We start from the raw sequence: 26905 nt of genomic DNA on the forward strand, positions 1-26905 counted from the left end.
ATGTCCCTCGGTATCAATTTGGTCAGATACCTTCTCAAAAGTCCTTCGGTATCAATTTGGCCAGGTACTTTCTCAAGTGTCCTTCAGTACCAAATTGGTTAGATACCTTCTCATATGTTCTTTGGTATCAATTAGGCCGGATACCTTCTCAAAAGTCCTTCGGTATCAAATTGGCCAGGTACCTTCTCAAGTGTCCTTCAATACCTTGTTTTAAGTAAAACTAGTCATAGACATTTAATTGGAAGGATACCTTCTCAAAAGTCCTTCAGTATCCATCACATAACAAGTCATAAACATTTAGTTGAACACTAAATATTAGTTCTCGAATCATCATACCAGTTCATCTATCATACTGATTCATCATAATAATGGAGTTATTTAAACCTACTGTAAATATTTGAACAAGACAACATATCTACATCAATTCCATGGTAAACATGCTTTACTCAGTATGAGAAACAGTTTAACAATCATGTTGCTTGGCACATCATTTAAACACTTAACATGAGAAATAATTCCAGAGAAATCTTAATTACTAAACCAATAAAACAGTAAATCATCACACAGTCACTCACAGTTTGTTGGTATCTTAATGGGTTACGAGCTTCTCCTAGCTCTTCATGGCCTGAAAGGATATATTTCCCTAGTTAAACTACTTAAAATTCTTAGCAAAATACTTTAAATAGCTCATCTCTAATGGAATTTTCATCATCACAGACTGTCTTACTAGCGAGATCCCCCAGAGCAGTACCAACGAGAACACCATGAGCGACACCAACGAGAGTTCCATGAGTGACACCAGCGAGAGCATTATGAGCGAGATCACCTTGGGCATGACCAGCGAGAGCACCTGTGATACAAGCCCCCAATGACACTAGTGATACTCAGCCACCAGCGACACCAGCTATGCCTGTCCAATTTCCAACGAGAATTCCCCCAAGAGTGATATCTCTTTCACAATATTTAGCGAGATCCCTTTCATTAGCAAGCTATTTGCTTGTTCTTCCCAAGCAGCTGTCTGTTTATGCACAGGTTATTTGTTACAACTTTAAAAATTCATAACTTAAAATCCAGACCTCTTTTGAAGAAAGTTCCTTCTACAAATGTTTAAAATTGAGCTAAGTTTCCTACCTTAAAATTTCAGCCAGAAATTCTTTATAGTTTAATTTGAAGGTTCAAAAATTCATCATTGGCCCCAATTCAAGTAGCTGCCTGCTTGTTCAACAGTTTCCAGTTCAAACTTTAAAATTATATAACTCGATTCCCAGGCCTCATCTTAAAAAGTTTCATACTACAAAGTTGTTTATAACTGAGTTAACAATATTACCTCAAAATTCCAGCTCAAATCGCTTCATAATTCGTCCCGGAGCTTTAATTCTTCACTGATGGCCTAAATTCACCCAAGAAACGAACCCTTCGACTTTATTTTGCACCTCCTGCCTTACTTCAACGAGTTTTTCTTCCAGTAGCCCAGCCACAGAAGATAGACACATAGAGCTCTCGAATGCCACTGAAATTACACAAATAGCCTAAGTAATTTATCCAAACCGACCTATAAACTCAACCTTTCTGTTTATATCACCGCCCAAACTCCAGCATTAACTCTCCTTGTGCCTTCTGGCCCACTATTGGTGATGAAGGGCTAAGATTTAGCTAATTTCTTTTGTAACTTTACTCACAACATTACTTCAACACTACTTCTCATTAGATGGTTTGGTCCCATTCATATGCTTATTAAGCATTCCATCTTCTATCCTTCATGAGTCATAGCATTATTTAGCTCATTAGAAGACATCACATTATTTAAAGTAATTAAGGTTTGGGTTTTACAAATTCTTCCCCCCCAAAAGAAATTTCATCCTCGAAATTTGCTCGGACTTATTTATAACTTAGAGTTGGTCATAAACTTTACAACCTTTTTCTTTTCTTTCCTCTTCCTCTTTTACTATGCTTTCGCTGCGCTACTCTAATATCAACTTTGTTCATGGTAAATAATACCAGTATGTATGAAAAACTTGGTCGTCATAATTCACTGTATTTGTAATTGAAGATCGATATTAGCTAGTACATATGTGTCAGACTAGTGACTAATACTTTAGATAGGGCTCACTAAGTTGTATTATTCATGAGTAAACAATGTTGCGAAACCTTGTAACGTAAACGTGTTAAACTATGTGTTGTTATGTATGTATACAGGGTTTGAGTATGGTTTTTAAGGTGAGATAAGCAGAGGGTGCCAGCAAAAGGGTTGGTCACTGCTGCAGTCACTATTCCGTCCAGGTTAGGAGGATAATCTGGTGCGGGGTGATGACAAGTTGGTATCAGAGCCAAAGGTTTTGGGAAGAGAGGGGAAAAATTTATATATATATGTCTGAATCTTAAGTCCTTAGTATATTTACTAGCTAATAGAAGGAGGATATTAAGAAAAGTGGCAAGTAGAGTAGACAGACAAACAACGAGAACCCTGACCCTACCTTTAGGAATTCTAAGATTCGAGGGAATTCAAATGTTGGTGGACAGAAAGGTAAAGACCCTGTAAATCTGAAAAATGACTTCTAACGGGAAGTTGAGGGTTTCGCAGACAGGAACATATCCTCAGTTAGAGGACAAAATATTTAGCAGGATCGTCAAGGGTTGGCGAAAAGTGTTGAATCCATTTTGGCAGATGCGGAAAGGAAGTACGGTATTAAGAATGACCTAGTAGGTATTGATAATGGACAGAGAGATACAAGTCAGCATAGGGTAGGAAGGAAGAAGCCAAGGCTTGTGGTTAGTCTGGATGATAGATCAAGGTTTTGGCATCCTACCGAACTGGTAGCTGGTATGGGTAAGGAACCCTTATGTATGAATTGTGATAAGCATCTTCGAAGGACATGTTGTAAAGGGGAAAATGTATGTTTTCAGTATGGACAAGTAGGACATTTCGAGAAGGAATGCCCGGCTAGGTTGAGGAGTTCAGATAAAATACGGTATGACTTTACAGAAGTAAGGAAGGAAAATGAGGAAGGAAGCAGGACGCCCTCAGTGTCAGGGTGGGTTTTATGAAGTGTCCTACCGGGAGGCAGAGGAGTCACATAATGTTGTGAATGGTAAAGTAATGTTAGCTATCAGTATATTTATGAATTAGTTACTTGTGATACTATACCTTTTGTTGTTACTTAGCATGTCGCACTTCTTGTAAGAAAGATTGTGGAGAGCATGTCTCTAAATGGTTGTCATTATGGTGTGGAAGGGTTATAGCAATATAAGAGTCTTATAGGCTCTGGGGTAGTGGTTGATAAGTATGGTTAAGAAGTGATTCCATTAGATTTCCTGGAATTGATGTCACTCTAGAGCATGGATTCCCTGAAAGATGTTACAATCGTAAGAAATGATTGAAGGAGGGATGTTGTTCGAGAATTTGGTAAGCAAGAGACAGTATTTATGGGAAGCAAAGGAATACTTCAGGAAGCTTAATAATAGCAGTGAAGGCTAGGAAACTACTAAGTAAAAGGTGTGAAGCCTATTTGGCCATATGACGGTTTCATAGGATGAGAAGATGAAACCTGAGGATGTATCAATTGAACAAGAGTTCCGGGATGATTTCCCTGAAAAGTTATCAGATTTACAATTTGACAAAGAAGTTGAGTCACTATCGATTTTATTCTAGATACAATACCTATTCTCTAGGTACCATAAAGGGTAGTGCCAGGAGAACTTAAGGGGTTGAAAGTTCAATTACAAGAATTAATAAGCAAGGGTTGCAACAGATACAGTGTGTCACCTTGATGACATATTGGTGTGTTCAAGCAGTGGGAAAGATCACAGGAACCATTTGAGGATAGTTTTACCGACACTGTAAGAGAGGCAGTTGTATGCCATGTTCAGCAAAACGTAATCTCTGGTTAGACCAGGTTGTATTTCTTGGTCATATGGTTCCAGCAGCAAGAGTAAGTGACTTTAAATACTTTAAATGTTATAAGTAAATTGCTAAAGCGTATGAATGTTTAGCAATATATGTCTACCGAAAGTTATTTATGACAACTATTCTCAAATAGTTACCAAACAACACACTTGACATTAACGTTGTATTTGTACTATGTTTTTGCAATGACCATGAGGATACAATGGTAAGGAATATGGTTGAGCAATCAAGTTGTTAAGGGATAAGAATGTGCAAGCTAGTAAGAATAAATAACTCAGTACTGAAGTACATGGAGAAGGTATTGAGGCTTTGCCTTAGAATTTGAATAGCTCGATACCGAAGGACACGGAGAAGGTATCTGAGCAATAGTACCTAAGGCATGATGGTATTTGAACCAAAATTGTGCAAATAAGGGAAAAAAATTGTGATTGATAGTGTCGAGAACACTCCATTCTATCCATAAATTGATGTTGAGGGAATGAGTAAAGATTCTCTCTCAACTAAGAATGCAAGTTATGATGGTGAGAAGAGAACCAGAAGAGTTCCTTCTCAGTTAAGCAGTAACACAGTAAAGAATGTTAAGAAGTAAGCTGAACGGCCACTCTAGACTAATAAACTGAGGCATAGTTTAGCAAAATAAGAAAAGTACTATGTGATGTTTGATTTGTCAACAAGTAAAACTTGAAGGGAAAAGGCTGACAGGGTATTCAATCCACTACTAGCACCTGAGTGGAAGTCGAAAGACAGGTAAACATAGACTATTCATTGGAAATAGGATGTATAGCACGTTTGTTCAGGGGTTGGTGGCAAACGTGAAGTCTATTGTAGTGAATTCAGAGGAAGGGGTGTAATTTAGAGGAAGTCTTAGTCAGATTACCCCTAAGAGGAGGGAAAGGATGAGCAACAGTAAGTTCAAAGTGTACCAGGGGTACATTAAGTGTGAAAGTAAGGAACAAAATGGTCCGTGGAGGACAAAAAAAAAAAAAAAAAAAGAAAGAAAAGGTCTAGATTTGTTGAGGTTCCAGGTAATAGCTCGAAGTTTGAATTGTAACTGAGCTAGGGACTAGTACAGTTAAGAAAACCTTATGTGCACTGTATAGTAAGCCATAGTTTGGGAAATGTTATAGTACAAAAAATGTCTTTCCTTAAGTGTGGATAGAAAGGACATCCTAAAAGAGTGCTCTTGGTTAGGTAAAAAAGTCTAGTTGACACAAATATTGATTTCAGAACTAGCAATTAATTCAAAGGTGTGACAATTGGAGAAGAATGTTCCAGTGGTATTGCTGGGAAATGGGAAAGGACCACCCTAGTAATAAATGAATGTTATGACTCAGTGGAAAATGGAAGAGTCACCAAAGGATGTGACAGCTTATCCATGTGGTTATGCACTCTTTGAATAGGAATCCATTATCTGAAAGATTTTGGCTTTCTAGCTTTGGTAGGTCTCTGAGATCCTTTCGATGATCTATGTTGTGTTTGTTGGGGTTGATGCCCTAAATCTCGTAAGGTCCTATAGTTTGTTAATACCTGTATGAACAAACTATTTGTGATGTAATAATATGAGATATTTTATTCACTACTATCTATGAAATATGAGATTTTTTAGTTGCATTAACCACAAACCAATAAACTAAGATCCCTAGTTATCGTTGTAACTTAAGCATGTATGTGATGACATACAAGTGGATCGTGCTTTAAGTGACAACCTAAATGGTCTGTAGTATATGGATATAGGAGGGAAACCTTATCCTGATGACATTATGAGTGTGGCCTGCTTTGTAGATATTACAAGTGTTGTAAAGTGCTACAAATAGTTTGATCCTGACCATTCATATATTAGATATGCGAGTGAGATGATCTATACAAAAGAGTTTGTATAAGATCGGACCAAGAAATATTTAGTCTTGTTATATAACACCGTTCATTACAGAGACTTCATTTCACTAGGATGGCCATATGTAACATGACCTTAATCCTGAGTGAGTTAGGAACTCTTACCTATGAGAGCGGTCCTTTGATTTGCATGGGTGCGAGTGGCCAGATCGCCAACTCAAACCTACCATTTTGGGATTCGTCTGATTTGAGAGTTGGAAACTCATCTACACAAGATGGAATTCACTCCTTCCCCGATTCAGGGGTAAGTAGATAAATTGCTCCCTTAAGGGCTGATTCCGGGGCTTGAACAATGTGACGCCACACCTTCTCTTGGTCCGAGAAGTGTTTGCTCATAGTGGGACTATGATGTATTGTTCATTGGAGGAATCAGTGGTACCTAAAGAGTTAGATGTAATTAGAGGGGTAAAACGTACTTACGAGCGATTTGTAAAGGGTCATTGTACTGTTGATTGGTTATATCCAATGGACACAAAAATATATATGTAGTGCGAAGAGTGCAGCCGTTGGTCTTTAGTGGAATGCCCGATAGTTAACGGATGGTGGATATCTTGATTAAAGAGTTTAGTCAATTATTCACATACCATTGGAGCTTTAATCTACAGGTCCATAACGTCTCCTTAATAGCTGGGGCACTCCATACGGAGCAAGCAAGTCTTAGGGATGAGACGCCCGCGCAAGGACCTCAATTCTCATTAGGAAGTCGAACCAAGGACCTATGGAAGTCGGGGGAAAAGCAATTAAACACTAATTTAGCTGCTCTGTCTCTCGCTGTCTTAAGTTCAGTGCTGTGTTTTGCCTGACTCTAACAAATGCGCGATCAAAGTCATGAAGTTGGATCAAGAAAGAAGGCCGAAAGCCAGGCAGTAAAGCTCACGTTGTCGACACCTCTTGGCCGTCGACTCTAATACGCCCTTATTAGATTAGAGTATTATCGTCGACGGCTTTTGCGCTGCTCAATCCCTTGCTTTGTTCGAGATGGGCTTTTTTTCAATAAGGCTCGCTCCCGGCGCTCACGTTTTTTGGCTTCCCTAAAATCGCGAATATTTGAAATTTGGTAAAGACCCACCCCTTGTTTCAGTCAGAATGAGTCCCCGGGACCCCAGGCAACCCTAGGTAGAAAATCCGATAATAGCACGCCACGAAACGGTCCAAGGCAGACTCTTGAAAGGCAATGGAAAGGCGTGACAGATTTCATTTATTCAGAGCTTTCTATGGGATTGCCGGTCTCTTTATTAGCTCCTATTTGTGGTGCACAATTTTGTGGAATGTAGGTAGCGGTTATGTCGATTTTGGGGCACTTTTTTTGAAGGTTATCAAACCATATATAATGAGAGAGAGTAAGTCTGCTCATCGTGTCTCAGCACTTAGAAAAGATGAAGAAGATTCGAAAAGAATTCTAAGCTGTGAGAGTCAAAGTGACCGGGAAGTCCGCTTCAGTCATTTGAGGTTCCGGGCGTAGTAGAAGTACCTCGTCAGTCAATCAACCGAAACAAGCTGGGCCTTCCAATGCCGTACCCACCCCCCAACCCGCCGCTGCCCCAGCAGCTCAACAACGGAATGCATTTGTGAAAGCTAAAGAGTCCCTCTCTATGTAATTAAGTGTAATGCCAAACTGATTAGCAACCGAGGTAGAGTGTCGGTCGTCAGGGCAGCCTGCAGACCTATCATTGAACTAACTGATATCTAATCTTAGAATCAGGGGATTAGTGAGTTTGAGTCTGTGTTCCGGCTGTGCAAGATGTCTCCGATGCAGTTGTGCTTTCGCCGTAGTCTTTCTATTTGATTGTTGTGGTTGTGTGTTTCGAGCTACTACGGAACTACCGAGTAGGGGCAAAAATACGATAAGTAGATACATCATTTCGAGTGTGATCAGACAACAAAAAATCAGACAATGATAGAGCGGCCTGTGATAGAATGATCGACGTCCGAAGAACGCTCGACCGAAGGAATGAGTCACAAGGTGAATTGTAAGCCCCAACGTTAGAGGAACGAGCATTTTTGGGGACTAGCCCGCTTCCCATTACTCGACGAAGGCTATTGTCCGGTTCTCTTTCATGTGGAATCGTTTTAGTTAGATCGTACCCAAGCCCGCCTCCATTTTCTTATGTGAAAGAGGTCTTGCTTTATGAGACTGAAACCTTCTTTCTTCGATCGGAATACGAATGAGATCACTGAGCGGACCGACTTCCTCCTGCCGTCTCTCAGACCGACGGAGCAAAAAGTGGAGTCTTGGTCAGAGCCCGGCCAGTAATACCCCCGCTTTTGCATTCATTGTTGCGGATACCGAGACAATACTGATCAATAATGAGCCAGTTTGACTTGGGAGGCTGGTGATTTAGTGGCAGTGGGCGGCAAAGTGCTCAATGGATTCATGTTGAGAATCAGTTTTTGGGTTAATTTGAAGTGTTCAAATTAACAAGAGAAAATTTGATTATATATGATATAATTAAATTGCTTCAATTATATGTGATATAATTGACTTGATGTATTAGATACATTTATTGGAGGAATTATTATTAAATGCCACAAAGGAGAAAAAGAACTATGGTTATATTACATGAGATGTGATATCTTTGTGCTGCCGTATTCAACACTACGCCCATTCGCCCCTCCATTTTTCAAACCTCTAGAATATATTAACTATTTGTAATTAAATAATTATAAGTTATGAATATATTAATTATTTGTAATTAAATCAATTATGGGATAATTGGTTTCGATTTTTTCTCCTAATAACGAACTTAGTGGGAAGCTGTGATCAGTTATGGTAACTGATGGATAAAATGAAAATCGTTTTCATTTTTCATTATGCGATTGTTAAGCGATTAATAATTGGACGCACAAAAGAGTTAGCTAGATGATAGCTTGAGAACATAAACGATCGTCCATCGAGTTTGCTTTACGATAGACACTCGTTTTCTAAACAATCGAGTACTTAGTCTATACGATAGACTCTAGACTTCTGCCGCTTACTCGATCGTTTATACGATCATTGAATTCCTCCTTCTTTCTACCAAATTCACACAGAGCCCATAACTCCTGGATTCTCACATCGAGAATACCAAGGTAACCTCGTGGTGGTGTCTACTTACTGTTCGAGAGTCGAGTGTTGCTCGTTGCTATTTGAGGAGATTATTGAGGCATGACGTTCGTGCTGTCGTACATTCGTGCTGTTAGATCAAGGGGAACGAGAAGAAAAGTTCTTCAAAGTTAAGTTCACTTGATCCTTAGTGTTATTTTTATGAAGCATGTTGTAATAAAGTTTATGCATAATTGGGGCTATTTGATTGTAAATGTGTATGTTCTGTCACAATAGGGCTTGGAACGATCTTGCTTTCGCTCACTGGTTCTCTTTGTATAGAGTTCCTTCTGTGCTCAACGGATATCTATATGTTCCAATTGATTGCATAAAGCCTACGATAGCAACAAAACGGGGGAAAGTATTACCAATCCTCCATTATATCTCTGTGGATCGAGGAGAAAAGGGACTTGACGGGAAAAGGATTGTAACATGAGAGAAGCAAGGTGTTTTTCAAATATACAACATAGATTATGGCAATGCAATGTAGTTGGACTCTTATGTCGATCCGAATGAATCATCCTTTCCATTGAGGAAAATCTTTGCATGTTAGACAAGAGAATAACAAGTTACAAATCCTATCTTGATAGCACATGTATTTCTATTACTATGAAATTCATGAATGAAATAGCTAATGGTGGAGTTACCATGATCCTGTTTGCAATGACGAATCTTGTATATGTTCAAATGAATTTTTTTCCTTTTGTGGGGTCTTGAAGGGGTGTGGAAACACATTAAAACTTTGGAATAGAAATGGGAAAGAGATACAACTCTAGTTTCTTCGAAAATGGTAAGATCTTTGACTATGTTGCCAATCATTCACAAAGAAACATAATCATAATAATGGAATAAGATGAACATCCATAAATAATAAAGAAGTAATTGAATTAATAACAAGTCCAACCACAGCTACAATAGAGAATCCCTCTAACTCAAACTAGAATAAACCTCTTAGCCCATACAAGTCTTCATCTTCAATGAATGATAATTTGAAAGGCCAAAATACAACATATATATATATATATATATATTGTTTAGCACCACTTGCCACATTATCACGACTTTGTCCATAAAACCCTATCAAAGGAAGAAAAGAGGTTAAGAGCTAAAAACCTAGGCCTAAGACCTTAGAACTCAAGAATTTAACTTCGAGCCAACGAACTATCGGTCCGAGTAAGGTCGATGTTAGCACAAACAAGAAAACGAAAGAAGCAAGCCCTTCATTTTATTTGAAAATTCAGTCTATCAAAATTTTGAACTAAATAAATATGTGGTGATTTTTCTTTAGTTAAGAAATTGGCCATCGCTCAGAGGCGGCTCAATCTGGACTCATTGCGTGCGGTCACTATTCCTTATTATTGTTTGACGGTAGTTCTCGTGATCTTGATCAAGCTCTCCATTTTTTTCCCTTTTTTCTAAAAGGTATTTTAACAAAATTAATTAAATGCTTCCCTCTCTTTACTAAATGTTCCTGTTTAATCTCGAGAATCTATTCCAATCCCCAAAGATTGAACCCATTCCCAAGCAAATTCTGTCTTCACTTTATTTGAAAGAAAATTCTGCAGCCTGAAACTGTATGATACTTGCAAATAAATGCACCATAACCAAAGTTCAATGAAGTAAAGTTCCAGAAGATTAATTATGGAACAAAATCATCCTTCCTCCCTTCCAACCCCATGCTGCAAAATTTCCTGATCCTATAGACAGCAAATTCGAACCTCGTTGCTGAATGCTGGATGATAACACTGCATTGCTGCTTTCTTATAACTCATCTTTGAAGCTCTCAGTCGGTTTGTCACCGTCGTAAGAAGCATAAGCCTTGATTATTGATTTGTACACCTCGATGCCTTTCAAATACTCAGCTTGGTTCAGAAACTGACACAGATGAATATATTAATGGATTAGATAACAATGCACAGTTCAATGTCAGCCGAACAACAGACCAGATCCATATCCAAATACTAAAATGGAGGTGAAGGAATAGAGAGCGATTTAGCTCGATTGTGCCGCACATGAGAAGCAATTATGATTGCTTCTAGAGTATTATCTGCTCAGTATCAATCTACTACCAGGCAGTTATTCAGAATGAATATGATCAATCAAGATTTCATCGTAGGTTAGAAGGTTGATTGCAAACAAAGACCAAAATTTATGCTATATCAACTTAAAAAGTTTCTGCCTGCACAGAACACAGGAATAAGATTCTCACCTCATTATGGTCATGAAGAAGAATAGGAGTGTTAACCATCGGAGAGAAGCCAATTGCAGGGAGGCCAAGATTTCGGAAGTATCGGGCATCCGTTGAAGCAGGAAAGATTTCGGGGTTTGCAAGTTTTCCATTGGCATTTCTTACAGCTTCTTCAAGAAGATTCCACCATGGGTTAGATTTGTCAATAGCAGTAAGAGCTGGTTTCCCAAACTTGTTGTAAACAGACTCCTTCTGTTTAAACTGAGCAACATTCAAGCACAAGGAAAGATATGAGAAGAAGAACTTACATTTTAAAAGTAAAAGTGGTTGAATTCTGGAATTCAGTAATCAGCATAGTCTGTATAAGTGATGGAGGTTAGAAACTTTTAAGCGTATTTTAGTTTGAGCCTGCTGTGTATTTTGGACATCCATCACTCCACTACTTGTTAGATAGATGTTCTACACTTGTAACATGTTTCATCATTTCAATCATACACAAATGAATTCATAATGCGAAAATCATTGGAGATTAGATATACTGTATATATGCAAGTACATATGTCCACTATTTGAGTCTTGTTCCTTAGAAATTAACATGTTGTGATTATATTCATGCATCTCAGGTCATAGTCTTAAGACTCTTAAATTGTTACCTCAAACGTCATGTTACGAGAAGCCGGTGCCCATTCCTCTGCAATTCGTCTCTCAAGAGATTCTGGATTTGCAGTTGGTGGGAGGCGAACGTCAAAACCAGCCTCGGCTTCAGATGGCTGCAGATTCATGACAAAGCCCTGGTAGATAACAGAGTAAACCATCAGGTTATATTGGCAACAGAGTTTCATCAGCATAAAGATTCTTTAGTATGACACGGAATATCAACAAAATAGTCTGTCATGACAGTAAGCAAGACAACACCAACATCAAAAATTCAACTCACACATTATTGATTGATACAATGTCCAAAATTTTCTATTATTTCAACTGTCTAAACCATTGGTTTTGAAGTTCAACTTGGAACTCAGACAAAGAAGAGAACTATACTCATACATTGATCTAATTTGCTGCCAGATGCAGTGAACTAATACTCAAATGCAGAGTGATAGTTTCATCTATTAGATGCTCTGAGGAATTACAACTTCAACCATTCATGGACAAACAAGTTTCAAAGATCAACTCACAGTAGGAGATGGAGTGCCAGATTTTAAGAAGACCATGTTGACAGAGACCACATCTCCTTCAGTCTTCAAACCAGCCTTGATCAAATCAAACTGTGAAGCTCTAAACCTTCTGATAGACTCAATGCTTTTGAACAGATTCTCCAAAGCAGCGTTATCATAAAGCTTAGCTCCATGACCTGGCGCTCCCACTGCCTTGATCACCAACCACCAGGGGCTCTTCTCCCCATAAAACACCCTATAATTCTCTCCCGGAGAAGGCAACCCTGATGATTGTCGAACAATATTAGTCTAAACATGTGAAGCACAAGGATGAAAGAAACTCACCCATCAGAAAATCAGCAAAAGGGGTTCACTCAGAACCTTCATCAAGCACAATGGCAACATTCAATTTGTTGAACACATCAGATTCAGCAAATTTCTCAGCACCACCATGGCCACCAATTTCTTCATCCGGGACAAAAGATAGATAAACAGAGCGCAGAGGCTCAAACCCAGATGCCTTCAAACGCCGAATAGCCTCAAGGTACTGCATCCCAACGCACTTCATATCCTGAGACCCTCTGGCATAGATATTGCCGTGGGAATCGATATGAGCTCCAAGAGGAGGGTGCGTCCATTTGTGGTGTTCAGCTGGAACAACATCGGTATGCGAATTGAGGAGAATCGAAGGGAGATCAGGATTCAAACCAGGCCATTTGAGGAGGATCAGAGGCTTGCCCTCGACGAATTCAATTGTCTGAGATTCAAGGGAGAGTGCTTTGGCCTGAGAAATGATGAAATCAGCAGCTTCATAGTACTGGGGGCTGGGTTGAACGGTGTTAATCTGAAGGTATTGTTGGAACCTTGATATGATTGCAGAGGTAGACGATGGGTCTTCTTCAGAAGTAGAAACTGAGAGTAACAGGAAAAGGGTTATAAAGGAAAGGAGAAAATGGAGAGATTTGAAAATCATGGCTCAGAAGGTCCTTGGTACAATAATACAACAACCCTGGAATGTCACTCTTCACAAATTTGAGGACAAGTTTTGGGATGGAAAAGAGAAAGGCTGCCTTTTAGAGAAGACGACAGAGGTCCATTCTGCTTTGACATTGGGGAAAACCGGGATGATGATGAAATTAGAGCGAAAAGCCCACTTCAAAAGTAACCAAAGAGAAAACTTTTGATGAGCTTAAAGCTCAAATGGGCCATACAAGAAGAAAAGAAACGAAGTTCAAGGCAACATGAAGCCCAAAGAAGAAGAGTCTACAAAGAGGTCCAATAATTTATACTTTGTTGGTTGTTGTTTAATTTTAAAAATAAGTATTCGATATCCACTAAAAAAATTCTTTTCAACCGGTTTCAAAATTATTTTAAAAGGTTTTTTTATCAAAATAATTGGAATAAAAATGATTTTTTTTTAAAAAATACTTTTACATTGTCAATCCAAATAGATCTTTTGAAAACTCCAAATGAAATTAGGTCACTTAAATTTTTCATATTTGATTTTGTGTTGGCCGACTATTCAAGAGGGCGGTTAGAAAAGCTTTTGAATACTCAATTTTCCATAGCAAGTTCGTTACAAGAAAGAAAGTAAAAGTAACAATTAAATCACCACAATCGATACCTTACATACTAGATTTTCTAGTTGAGTTACATTCAAACAACCAATTGTTTGTTATAGAAAATGCATTGTTTTGAACATAATTTGAAATTAAATTAGTGTCTTACAACTTCTTCATTGGCCAGTTCCATTTTCTTCAATCGTCAACAAGCCCCTAATTGAAGCTACCTCGATTCAATCACAACGTCACATCCTATCACAACAACAAACGAGGTTGTATGTGGGATGACAAAAGTATCTACATAAATTTCAAGTTGTGCATTGTTACACTAGGCAAGGATTTGACTCTTAATCAACTATCTCAAATCATTGCTTATTGGCTAGGATTAGATTTTATGGTCCTCATTGGCTAGTCTGGTAATCATTACAATTAATTCTCGAGACCTAAATTTAACACTTGAAAGATAAAAAATTAATTATAGGTAACTCAAGTTAATTGATGAAAAATCTATGCTCGTGACCCATGTCAACAAATATGTCATGCAGATACTTTTGAGGTACTTAGATTGTATATCTACTGACTACTATATTCTAATGGACGTTACGAGGGTAGATACACATATTATACACTGACGCACTATGTGTTTAAGCCAACAATGGGGACATCAAGTGGAATTTGATGCCATGACAACAAATTCCATGATGATGCTATTTTTAGCAGCAAGGAAGACCTAAAGGGGGGTGTGTGCAATTTAGCAATTTAACCCATAAAGGAATTTCAAAATGACCAGATGAAACAACAGCAACTTAATCTCAAATGTATTGACAGATCTTGCAAAAAGCATCATCGTGCTTGAGTAACTAGCTGGGGGCTATTCTGGGCCCTACGGACAAAGATTAAAACTTTATAATCAAATTAAATATGTTTCTTTATCATTCTTCACCTTCACTCCTTCCTCCTACACCTTTTCACTTTTCACTCACCTAATGCCCCCTTTTCATACATCTAGCTCTGATGTCGAAATCGGCTTTTTTTCTCTGTCTCCAAACCATATTGTTAGAAAAAGTTTGGTATAGAAAGCTAAGTTGGAATGAGGAACTTGACGAGGTACTTGAAACATTGAGATGAGGAGAACAGAAGAGGAGGTTTGTGAAAAGTACTCCAAAAATGTTTTCTTAAGCTTAGAATTTTGTTGGTTTTGTTCGATCAATGTGTTTATTAATGCTTTTTGTTGTTGATTTTGTAGGAACAAAGAAGTTGCAACACTCAAATGATTGTTGTGAGATGCTCTAAACCCGAGAGCACAAAATAGTGCAATGTCAAGATGCTATATGCTAGCATTGTGATAACTTGTATTTATACAAGTTACTTGAATAATAATTAAAAAGTATTTTATTTCCTCTAAGTTTAGGAATGTCATTTTTTGTTAGAATGTTTGTGTTTACTAGTGGTTTTCAGGAAATTATGAAGAAAATAAGTTTTAAAAGATAAAATATCCAAACAGAGCCAAAACAGGAAGAAAATAGAAGAAAATGTGAAAAACAGGGTAGCGCCAAGCATAGCGCTGCGGCGCTACCCTCGACGCATTTTTCCAAGAGCTACTTATTTGGAGAAAGTCAGGACTGTCACAGTATTGTTGGGGTCGATGCCCTAAATCTCATAAGGTCCTATAATTTGTAAACTTTGTATAAACAAACTCTTATGTGATTATATATGATATTTTTATTCACTTTGTCTATAAAATTTGTGATATTTTAGTTGCATTAACCACAAACCAATAAACTAACATCGAAGGTTATCATTGTAACTTAAACATGTAAGTGGAGACATACATGTGGATCATGTTTAAGTGATAACTTAAATGGTTTGTAGTATATGGATAAGGCTGGGTACCTTATCCTGGTGACACTATAAGTATGGCCTGCTTTGTAGGTGTTACAATTTTTGTAAAGTGCTACAAATGATTTGATCCTGATCATTCATGTATTAGACATGCGAGCGGGGATATTCTATACAAAAGAGTTTGTATAAAACCAGACAACGAAATGTTTAGTCTCATTATATAACAACGTTCATAATAGAGACTTTCATTTCACTAAGATGACCATAGATAACATGACCTATCCTGAGCGAGTCGTGAACTCCTGCCTATGAGGGAGGTTCTTTGATTTGTATGGGTGAGAGTGGCCAGATCACCGACTCAACAAGCCTACCATTTTTGGGATTCATCTGATTGAGGAGCTGGGAATACAGCTACATAAGATAGAATTCACTTCTTCCCTGAAGCAGGCGTAGGGCTTATTCCAGGTCTTGAACAATGTGGCGCCACACCCTCTCCTAGCCCGAAAGGGGTTTAGTTATAGTAGGACTATGATTTATTGTTCATTAAAGGGATCAGTGGTACTTAAGGAGTTGGATGTAACTACAAGGGCAAAACGGTAATTTGGCCTACTTACGAGCAATTTGTGAAGGGTCATCGTACGGTTGATTGGTTATATCCAATGGACACAAAAATATATTTATAGTTCGAAGCATGTAGCTATTGATCTTTAGTGGAGTGCCCGAAGTTAACGAATGGTGGATAATGCAATTAAAGAGTTTAATTAATTATTCATGTACCGTTAGAGTTTCAAACTACAGGTCTATAAGGTCTCCTTGATAGCTCAAAAGGATTTAGTTGAGAATCAGTTTTTGAGTTAATTTGAATTGTTCAAATTAATAAGAGAGAATTTAATTATATATAATATAATTAAATTGATTCAATTACATATGTTATAATTGTTATAATGTATTTGATACATTATTATTTATTTGGAGGAAATAAATATTTGAATGAGATTCAAATATATTTTCTATGAATGTGATTCATAGTTGTTAAATTTAATATAAATATGATTTATATTAAATGCCATAAAATAGAGAAAAGAAACTAGTTTATATTGTATATGATACAATATTAAAACTATAGATTATATGTTATATTTGATATAACATATAGGTTAATATAAATAAGATATGATAAGTTAGTTATCACATTTATTTATATTATTTTGAATACTAAATTCCTATTTTGTCTCTAATCACCTTAGTGGGTGGTTAATTGGTTTTATGGCAAAAGAAATAAAAGAAATAAGTTTCTATTCTCCCTTACAAGACTTACGTGAAACACTACACGATTGGAAGATTGTCTATACGATAGAGTTTTTACAGAATCGTTCTGTATTCTTCAATCTTCATCTGCCTCCAAACTCAAATAAACCCTCCTAATCAAAATAGTCAGAGCCCACCACTCCTGGGTTCTCACCTTGAAAATACCAAAGGCTCAATGTGGTTGTATCTTCTTTTGGTTCGAGAAGTTCTTGAAGAAAGTCTTCAAGGGTTGTTGTGTTCGAGTTCGTGACTGTTTAACGAAATTACAAGAAGAAAGGTTCTTCAAAGGTAATATCTCTTGAAACCTTTTCTTTGTAAAAAGCATGCTGTAATTTATTTATGAATGCATATCTTGTATATTTGTTATAAATTAAGTTTTTAATAAAAATGGAATTTGGATTATCCGCTCTGCTCAAGGATCTCTTGTAAAATGAGTTCCTTCAAGTGCTACGCTCGGGGGCAACCTTTCATGACAGACAATGTCGCAACACCACTATAGCGTCACGACGCCAATTTACCTTAATTAAAAAATTTGCATTTTTCAAGTTTGGAAAATTTTATAAATAGAGACGTGATATGCAACCCTAGACATGAAATATCAGAGCCTAAGAGTTTGAGTTGCTACCAAAAACAGAGGAAAATTTTAGAGAAGAGTTGGAGGTTGTTCGAGATTTTGAGTTGCCGACCAAGTGGAGATAGAAGGAGTTCAACATCGAGAAGCAATTCGAGAGTCTTTCTTCCTATGTTTTCTCTTCCTCTTTGCTCTTATGCTTAAGAATTCATATGAGAACATGTATATGATGGCTATCAATGGTTAGACTCATTAGTTTTAGGGTATTGATGAATTATTTATAAGGTTATGCTAATGTTCTAGACTTTTTCATGGATTGTTGTGAATATTATGCTTTTCATTGTTATTGTGTTTAATTCTTATTGATCTGCCATCAATGCATATTAGGTTAGATGATCAATTCAATAGATTATATGTTTAACCAAACTTGTAATAATAAATCATTGTTAATCTCTCATGAAAATAATTAGATTAACAATGAAGGTTGCTGAAGACTAAACTTAATGCCATGTAATTTAAATTGGTTTCAAGAAGTTAGTAATCGATTACGCTGCATGAGAAAAGATTATTTTTATAGAAAGTAAGAAAATAAACTAGACTTAAGTTTCTAGACTTAGGCACGATTTGCAATTAATTCCATGAAACCCTAGATTGTTTGCATAATAGATAAATAAGGATTCGATACCCTAGAACGCTCTTTGACTCTTCATTTTCAACTTTTCTTGCTTTCTTTATTGTTTTAAACATTTTCACAATAAAAACTTGATTTTTAATCCTTAAATAAAATTGATTCAATTCTAGGATAGCTAGGTGAATTAACCTAAAAATTGGATTCTCAATGGAATAGTATTCGGACTCAACTGTCTTATATTATAACTTGACCTGTGCACTTGCAGTTTTGCATAAAGTTTTTTTGCACCATTGTCAGTGATCCTAGGAATGGTATTTTTTCCTAATATTCATAACAATTGATAGATCTTACTTTGAGGTGTAAATTATTTTGTTTGTCTTTTCAAATCGGTTTGGTTACAGGAGGAATATTTATTCCACCATTTTTGGAATTTCCATAACAATAAAGTGGGGACCACACTCGGCAGAGAGTCAGAGCATTCATCTATAAATACCCTCAAAGAATTCACTGAAAGCCTGAGAGGGAAGCTCATCCTTCCGTTCACTCCATCTACGCCGACAAGAAATCTCTCCATCCAGATCAGTGTCAAGGCATTGGCACTCTTCTGTATATGTTTCTAACTCTTATTCATCAATTGTATTTCATCTTCTTAGTCTAAATCATTCACAACCATGTATCAGACGCTTGATTGTATAATTAATTGTCATGATCATTTTCATTTCCACATTTCTATCTATTTCTACTCCTCCATAAATCGCTTTCTCCACGATGTTTTCTTAATCCCTTGGCGATTAATATGAATTAAACACGTAACTTAATTTGTGCTAAAGAAATAAAGATGTTTAGCTAAAGCATGCTAAATGGCATCTTCACCTGTGAGAGCAGAAGTGAAGATGCCATTCTGATCTATCGAGAGAAGGTTAGAAGAATGCGTTAACTAAAAGCAAGAAGTACTTCCAGAGATGGAAGCAACCTTGCATTCACTACGTTTGTCCCTGTTTCACCACAAAGATGTGGGAAACGCGGCCGATCACCGAAAGGTGTACGCCAAGGGAAAGCGGAACCGTATTTATATCTTTAACGCAATTAAGGAACTTGCGATGTTTATATTAATTATTCTTTCTCTTTCTGCTTCGCACATAAGCCTTGCCATCGCATAACACGACCTTTGTATGATCTTCACAGTCAGTCTCAACCTCGGTATCTTGTATCATGTAACCTGTATCTTGTATCATCATAGCTTAGGTTTATTTTACCGCACTCTACTTTTATCGCAATTTACTTTATTATCGCATTTTTATCTCTAATCTTTACTTTATTGCACAATTTACTTTATCGCATGTACAAACCACACTTTTTTTAAATTGAAAAACACCTGGTTGCATATATCACAATTGTAACGCAATTAACCTAAAAAAAATCCCTGTGAACCTTGGATCACAACGAGAAACTTGCGGTGGAATTATACTTGGTTCCAACGCAAGGAAACTTGTGACAATGCATAACATACTACAAGAACATTCATTAATAACGCATATCTAGAAGTAGTATTGCATAAAGAAAATAAAGTCATCATTCATCCATGCGTTGTATGACATAAGATCGTAAGAAGATTAGAATTCATTTTATGTTGTCAAGTTTATGGCAATAGGAAATATATCCCTATGTCTTCAACAAGTTTATGGCAATAGGAATATGGACATGTTCATTCATTCATATTCATATTTGTCTACATGCTTAAAGACTAAAAATATGTCATCAATTTTGAACATTGATCCTTGTATGTCTCCACATACAGTTCAAGACTCATAAGACAGCCTTGAATGTTAGTTTATTGGATATAGGGATATTAAGACAAAATAGACAACAATATCAACAATAACATTTATTAATTTAACATCTATAACTCTTTATTGATGATGGTCAATTGATAACATTTACTATCTATGAGTTTTAGGACATAAAACCCAACAAACTCCCACTTAAGCTAAAACTCTAGTCTATGATTGTACACAATCCAAAGGCAGGATAATGCTAAATACAATAAACTAGGGCATTTATATACCCATTACACATCTTGCACTTGCCTTAGATTATACAATATACATGTCTTGTAGACCTAGATTCTCTAGATGACCCTCAAACTCTTTAGCCGAGAGACCCTTCATAAATGGATCAACAATGTTTTCTCTGAGGCAATCTTTGTGATGATCACATCTTCTTTTTACACAATTTCCCTTATCAGGTGATACTTCCTCTTAATATGCTTTCCTCGTTTATGACTGTGAGGTTCTTTATAATTTGCTACTGCCTACTATTGTCATAGTAGAAGGTGATGGGCAAGTTCATATTTGGAACCACTTCCAAATCACTCAGCAACTTCTTTAGCCAAACCACTTCCTTTGCTGCTTCATAAGCAGACATACTCAGCTTTCATAGTGGAATCTACAATGCATCCTTGCTTCATGTTATGCCATACTACATCTCCCCCATTTAGGGTAAACACTGATCCTGACGTGGATTTCCTAGAATCCTTGTCAATTTGGAAATCAGAGTGAGTATATCCTGTAACGATCAAATCCTTAGCTTCATACACCAACTTGTAGTCCCTCGTTCTCCTAAAATACTTGAGGATGTTCTTAACCAGTGTCTAGTTGTCTAACCCTGGATTAGACTGGCACCTACTAACAATTCCCACTGTATGACAAATGTTTAGCCTAGTGCAGAGACAAGCATATATTAAGCTGCCCACAACTGAGGCATAGGGAATATGTCTCATATCCACAACTTCTTGAGGTTTCTTAGGACACTATTCCTTAGACAAGTGAACCATGTGCTTGAAAGGTAACAAACCCTTCTTAGAGTTCTGCACCGAATATTGAGTCAACATTTTGTCGATATTAGATGTTTGAGACAGAGCTAGCATTCTGTTCTTGTGATCCCTGATGATTTGAATTCCAATTACATACTACACCTCTCCCAAATCTTTCATTTGGAATTTGGCTACCAGCCATTCCTTAATGTAAGGTACACTACATCATTCCCAATGAGTAGGATATCGTCCATATAAAGTATTAGAAAAGCTATTTTATCGTTGATGATTTTCTTGTAGATATAAGGTTCATCAATGTTTTGATCAAAACCACAAGATTTGATCATTGTATCAAATCTAGTGTTTCAAGATCTAGATACCTATTTCAACCCATAAATGGATTGATTCAGCTTGCAAACTTTTTGCTCTTGACTTTGTGTTATGAACCCCTCGGGCTAAGACATAAAGATATTCACATCAAGATTACCATTCAGAAAAGCAGTCTTGACATCCATTTTTCATATCTCATAGTCATAATATATAGCTAGACAAGAGTATTCTTATAGACTTAAGCATAGCAACAGAAGAGAAAGTTTCCTCATAGTCAACCCCTTCCCTTTGGGTATAACCCTTTACTACTAGTCTACCTTTGAAGGTCTATACCTTTCCAGCTACATCTCTCTTTCTTTTTTAGATCCATTTACATCCTATAGGTTTGACCCCTTTAGGTAAATCTACAAGCTCTCATACTGAATTGGAGTACATGGACTTCATTTCAAGGTCCATGGCTTTGACCCATTGGTCCTTGTTTACGTCATTCATCACCTGTTTATAGGACAATAGATCCTCAACACCATCATCTAGTATGACAACCTAAGTTTCAATTAAACCCAAGTAACGGTCAGGCTGTATCACAATCCTCCCACTACGTCGAGGCATTCTCAACGATTGAGAAGGACGAGACTGACCTAAAGTGTTGGCTCCTTCATTAACTCTTGATGAAGGACTTGTTGGGCTGTATGTCTTTAAACTCACAGTTTGTAATGTTAAACATTTTCTATTATCAATAAAGATATTATTGACATTTATTCAATAAAATTGTTACTGAATATGTAAATTGCATTTTAAAGACTAAATCCAATAAACTAAACATCCATGGCTATTTTATGAATACTTGAACTTTATGTGGTGAAATAAAGATGGCTCAAGTTTGAGTAAATTACCAAAATGGTCTATAGTATATGAATAAGGTTGGGTGCCTTATTTTGGTAAAACTTTCGAATGCGGCCTACTCTGTAGTTGTTATAATTTGTAGTAAAAGTACTACAAATGACTGTGATCATGATTCATTCATGTAATCACATGAGGAAGGGGGCCGTTCTATGCAATTAGTTTGCATAAGATCGGACCAGAAATAAGTCACTCTTACTTTATAATGTTGTTTACTGTTTAAGACTGGCTGTTTCAAATCGATGACCTAGGTATCTCGACCTTAATCCTAAGTTAACTATGAACTCTTATTTATTCGGGATTACCTCAGATTTGCATAGGTGAGGGTTGGCTCAACAGTGCCGGATGAATAAGCCTCCCATTTTAGGGGTAAGACTAGGTAGATAGCTGGGGACATAGGGTGCAAGAACGAATTTACACCTACTCGATTTAGGATGGGTAGAGAGGTTGTTCAATTAAGTACTGAATCCAGATCTTGAACAAGGGGCCCCACCCTCTCATTAGCCCGAGAGGGACTCAGTTTAGTTATTGGATCACAAACCAATTGTTTATTAGAGGATCAGTGGGACTTAAGAACAAGATGTAATATCGGGGGTAAAACAACATTTGACCCAACCGATATTACGAATAACCTTTGAAGGGTCGACTTACTAATTATGTTTCAATCAAGTGGAAAGAAATATATCTATAGTGAGGAGAGTGCAACTACTGAGCTATAGTGGTGTGTCTCGGTAGTTAACGAATATTGATTAATTTGATTTAAAAGGTTCAGCCAATTAATCTTAAATCGTTGGAGCTCATGATTTATAGCTCCATAAGGTCCCTCTACTAGCTCGTAAATCTTGGATTACTAAAGTATATTGAGTGAATTTGAAGCGTTTAAATTCAATCTGGGAATTAAATTTGAAGTGTTTAAATTTTAAATTAAGATTGGAATTTGAATTATTCAATTTCAAATTAGGGTTTGGATAATTATATTCGATATAATTAACGTTTAATCTATTGAAATTAAACATAATTGGAGAGTTTAATAATATTTAAATGATGATTTGAATATTAATTACATGAATAAGATTCTGATAACGGGCAGAAATGCACGTTATCATAGTACTAAGTTCTTAAACATTGTTGGCTTACGTTGATAAAATATGTTAGATTGCGTCCAAAAAGCATTAAATTCATAACATTGTGGTCGCATGCGGTCATCGCATAGAAACAGTTTATTTTTGTATTTTTATGTAGACTATGTGTTGACGTAAGGCGAAAAGAGCGATCATAAGAAATCAGCGGACGAGCGCAGCATTACTGCAAGGCCTTGCGGTGATTTGTGTTTGCAAACATCTTGTAAGACCCTAACGTTAAATCTAAAGTGGGAAGTTAAATAGAAAAGAAAAATCCTAAGTAAGGATATTGGAACAAAGGAAGGAAAACATCAAAATTATCCAAAAAGGGTGACCAAAATCCAAACGCCTATGAAGGGCTTAAAACATGTGGATGCAAGAAGGCATGAAGGATGGAGGCAAGAAAACTTGAAAAAAATGGCTAAGGGTTGCATACAACCAACGCAAAGGCATAAATGAGCCATGCGGACATAGGTAGCAAGCATGCAAGGCACGCCGGCCAGGAGTCGAGGCCAAACGCACAGGCCATGCGCCAAGCGCGCAGGCCATGCATCGAGGACAAACGCGTAGGCCATGCGTCAAGGACAAGCGCGTAGGCCGTGTGTTGAGCGCACAGCCCATGCGTTGATGGTGTATGCTGAGTGCCTGCTTATGCGTCGAACGGACAAGCGGGCAAGCCATCTTATGCGTTGAAGTGCTGCTGAGTCTGTCGAGCAACCATGCGTCGATGCGCCAGGCCAAGCGCACGCCCATGCGGCCGAGCAAGCGCGCAAGTGCCTAGGTAGCACACCATGCATCGATGGTCAGCACCATGCGTTCACGCCTGGTAGACCGAGCAAGCACACCTAGAAAGCCATGCGTTAAGGGTGAGACACCATCCTATGCATTGGTGATGGCCAACTCATGCGTTGGCTAAGTTGGACTTTGATGAAGGAAAGGTGAGTTGCTATGCGTCAAAGACAAAAGGTGAGGCTAATTGATGGAAAACTTCAAGGGAGGATGCCAAGGGTATACAAATATAAGAATTAAACAATTTAAGTAGAGAAATATATGAGGTATTTAGGTCTTTTAGGTGGCAAAAGAAGGATCACACAAAATTCTAGTAGAAGGTGGCTAAAGGAGATTTCATGCAATTAAAGTCTTATCATTCCAAGTAGAAGGTGGGTGAAGGAGATTTCATGCAGAAAAGGAGACTTTGGCTAGCAAGCTGAAATAAGAATAACTCAAGGCTAGGCTAAGGATAGACTGGGTAGACTGAATGTTGGCAGCTCAAAAATGAGACAAATGGGAGTTGTGTTGTCAACATGGGGTGAGTCTGAAATGGCTATAAATAGGGGAGTTGGGCAAGGGGAATTCATTCATACCAGTGCCTAAATCGTGTGTTGAGAGTATATTAAGAGAGTGACGTTTGAGTTATTAGGTTGCCAAGTTGATTGGAGATCAAAAGAAACAAGGTTACGTTGGTGAGGCACCTAGTCAGTCGGACGCACAGCCAGCCCACACCCTGCGCGCACGCAGCGTTGCGTCCGTCCGTCCGCGCGCGCATCGCTCGAAGCATCCCGTGCGCCAGCCCAATGCAGCAGCCTCCCCCATGCAGTGCATCACGCCCAGCGCAACGCACGCCCAAATGCGTTAGCCCTCTGTGTGGCGTAGCACGCCCATTCTGCCTACTGCCCAACGCTCAACTGCCTATCTCAAACCATATAACCTCTAAAGAGGCTAATTTTGGTATTTTGGCAAATTTTGAGTAGGGTAAGCTGGTATTTTCAATATATAATGGTATTTTGGCTAGTTTGACGTTATTTATTGATATAACAAATATTAATTAAGGAATTTCCATTGATATGGAGGAATTCAGAGGAGGGTATTCTGAAGGTGATTTTAGTGGAAAAACTTGCTGACGGTGAGTGTTTACTTAGTTTTATGCTTTGATATGTGAATAAATGCATATGTAAGTACAAAATACATGCTTATGATGTTATGTTGATTTCCATGATATTGTTTGTGATATTGTTATGGAAACTGAGATTATACCCAGATTACATAAGTTAGCATGCTTAACAAAAGGTGCTTGACGGGAAAATATAGTCGGCCTCGGTCGATGGAAAATAATAGTCGGTGACGACCAGCAGGAAATATAGTCAAGTACCTAAGCATGACTAACGGGATAAAGAATTGTCGGTGTGCACATTGGCGGGAAAAGTGTGTTATAGGAAAGTTTCCATAAAAGTTGTGATAATGTGTCCATGATATGAGCATGTCACGTATAGCATGGAATTGGAGGATGTTGATTGAATGAATATATACATGATCATGCATAAATTATACTGAGATTATGATTATGTGATTGATTTCCCAAAAACATGATTTGCAAAGTGATTATTATTCTAAAAGAACCACTCACTAGGCTTAGTAGTTCACACTCTTCCAAATGTTTTCTTATATCCCCCCCCCCCTCCAGGTAGCAAAGCGAAGCGTTCAGGAAAGGAGTCTACTAACCACATCACACCAGGACTTGGTAAATTCTCAGGGCACAGTTCGGATCATGTAATAAAGAATATAGGAAATTGAACTATGTGTATGAAAGTTAGATAGAGTGTTGTAAACATGTTAAAATCTTTAATAGATAAGGGGGGAAATGTTAAATTTAAATGTTGTCTTGGAATACTACTAGTATACCCTCACACTCCCTTCCCAGTCTTGAGGGTTAAGGCTAGGGAGGGGGTGTGACACATCTGCTCAAGAAGGATTGTCGCATAGAGCCGGTGCAACTTAGTGGGTGCATCTGGGTGAAAGGCATAATTAATCACGATGGGACAGAAAGCTGATGATGGTCGAATCCGAATTAAGTTGACAGCCGCTAACGATAACAAGTACATTCAGCTTTTCGGTGACAAATATTCAACGCATCAGTCAGGGAATTAAAGCCATCCCATCTGTGCAATCATAAGGGAGAAGCCGCCTTTCACCCCGAAAGCTCTATAAATACCAAAGGCATCCTTCAGAAAAGGGGTTCACAAGTTTGAAAGTTCCGAGTTCACAAGTTCTGTTCATAGTTTATGTAACGACCCGACCCCCTAGGACTTAAGTTAGGCCGTTACTAAAATGCATGCATGCATGGCACTTAAAACGACACTATTTTATGTTGAAATAAATGCTAAATAGATAAGGAAGTTGAAAAACCCTTTATTAAATGCAAACGTCGAAAACAAAATTAGGGTACCCATAAATCATGAAGGTTATGGGTTCACCCAAAGAGAGAGGGTACACTATGAAGAAACCTTCTCTTCGGTTGCCATGATTAAGTCTATTAGGATACTCTTATCCATTTCCGCTTTTCATGATTATGAAATCTGGAAAATGGATGTCAAGACAGCTTTTTTGAATGGCTATCTTGAAGAGAGTATCTATATGTCTCAACTAGAGGGGTTTATTGAATAGGGTCAAGAGCCAAAAGTTTGTAAGCTTAATAGATTCATTTATGGGGTAAAACAAGCATCTCGATCCTGAATTATGAGATTTGATACTACGATGAAAACTTATAATTTTGAACAAAATGTTGACGAACTTTGTGTTTACAAGAAAATTGTCAACAAAACTATAG

General features: G+C 37.6%; 1 protein-coding gene across 1 annotated transcript; it reads right to left on the bottom strand.

The window, feature by feature from the left end:
• Positions 1-10396: 10396 nt before the first annotated feature.
• On the bottom strand, positions 10397-13376 carry AQI (Peptidase M20/M25/M40 family protein). Its single transcript, XM_039020735.2, has 5 exons — positions 12606-13376; positions 12246-12508; positions 11721-11858; positions 11089-11328; positions 10397-10754 (listed from the first exon to the last, which is right to left on the bottom strand). Exons 1-5 carry the CDS (start codon positions 13195-13197, stop codon positions 10641-10643), a joined length of 1347 nt encoding a protein of 448 aa, XP_038876663.1. The 5' UTR covers positions 13198-13376; the 3' UTR covers positions 10397-10640.
• Between the last annotated feature and the right edge of the window lie 13529 nt (positions 13377-26905).

The sequence above is a fragment of the Benincasa hispida genome, chromosome 10 (genome assembly GCF_027475165.1).
Source record: "Benincasa hispida cultivar pf3 chromosome 10, pf3_genome.v1.1, whole genome shotgun sequence".
NCBI classification, from domain to species: Eukaryota; Viridiplantae; Streptophyta; class Magnoliopsida; order Cucurbitales; family Cucurbitaceae; genus Benincasa; species Benincasa hispida.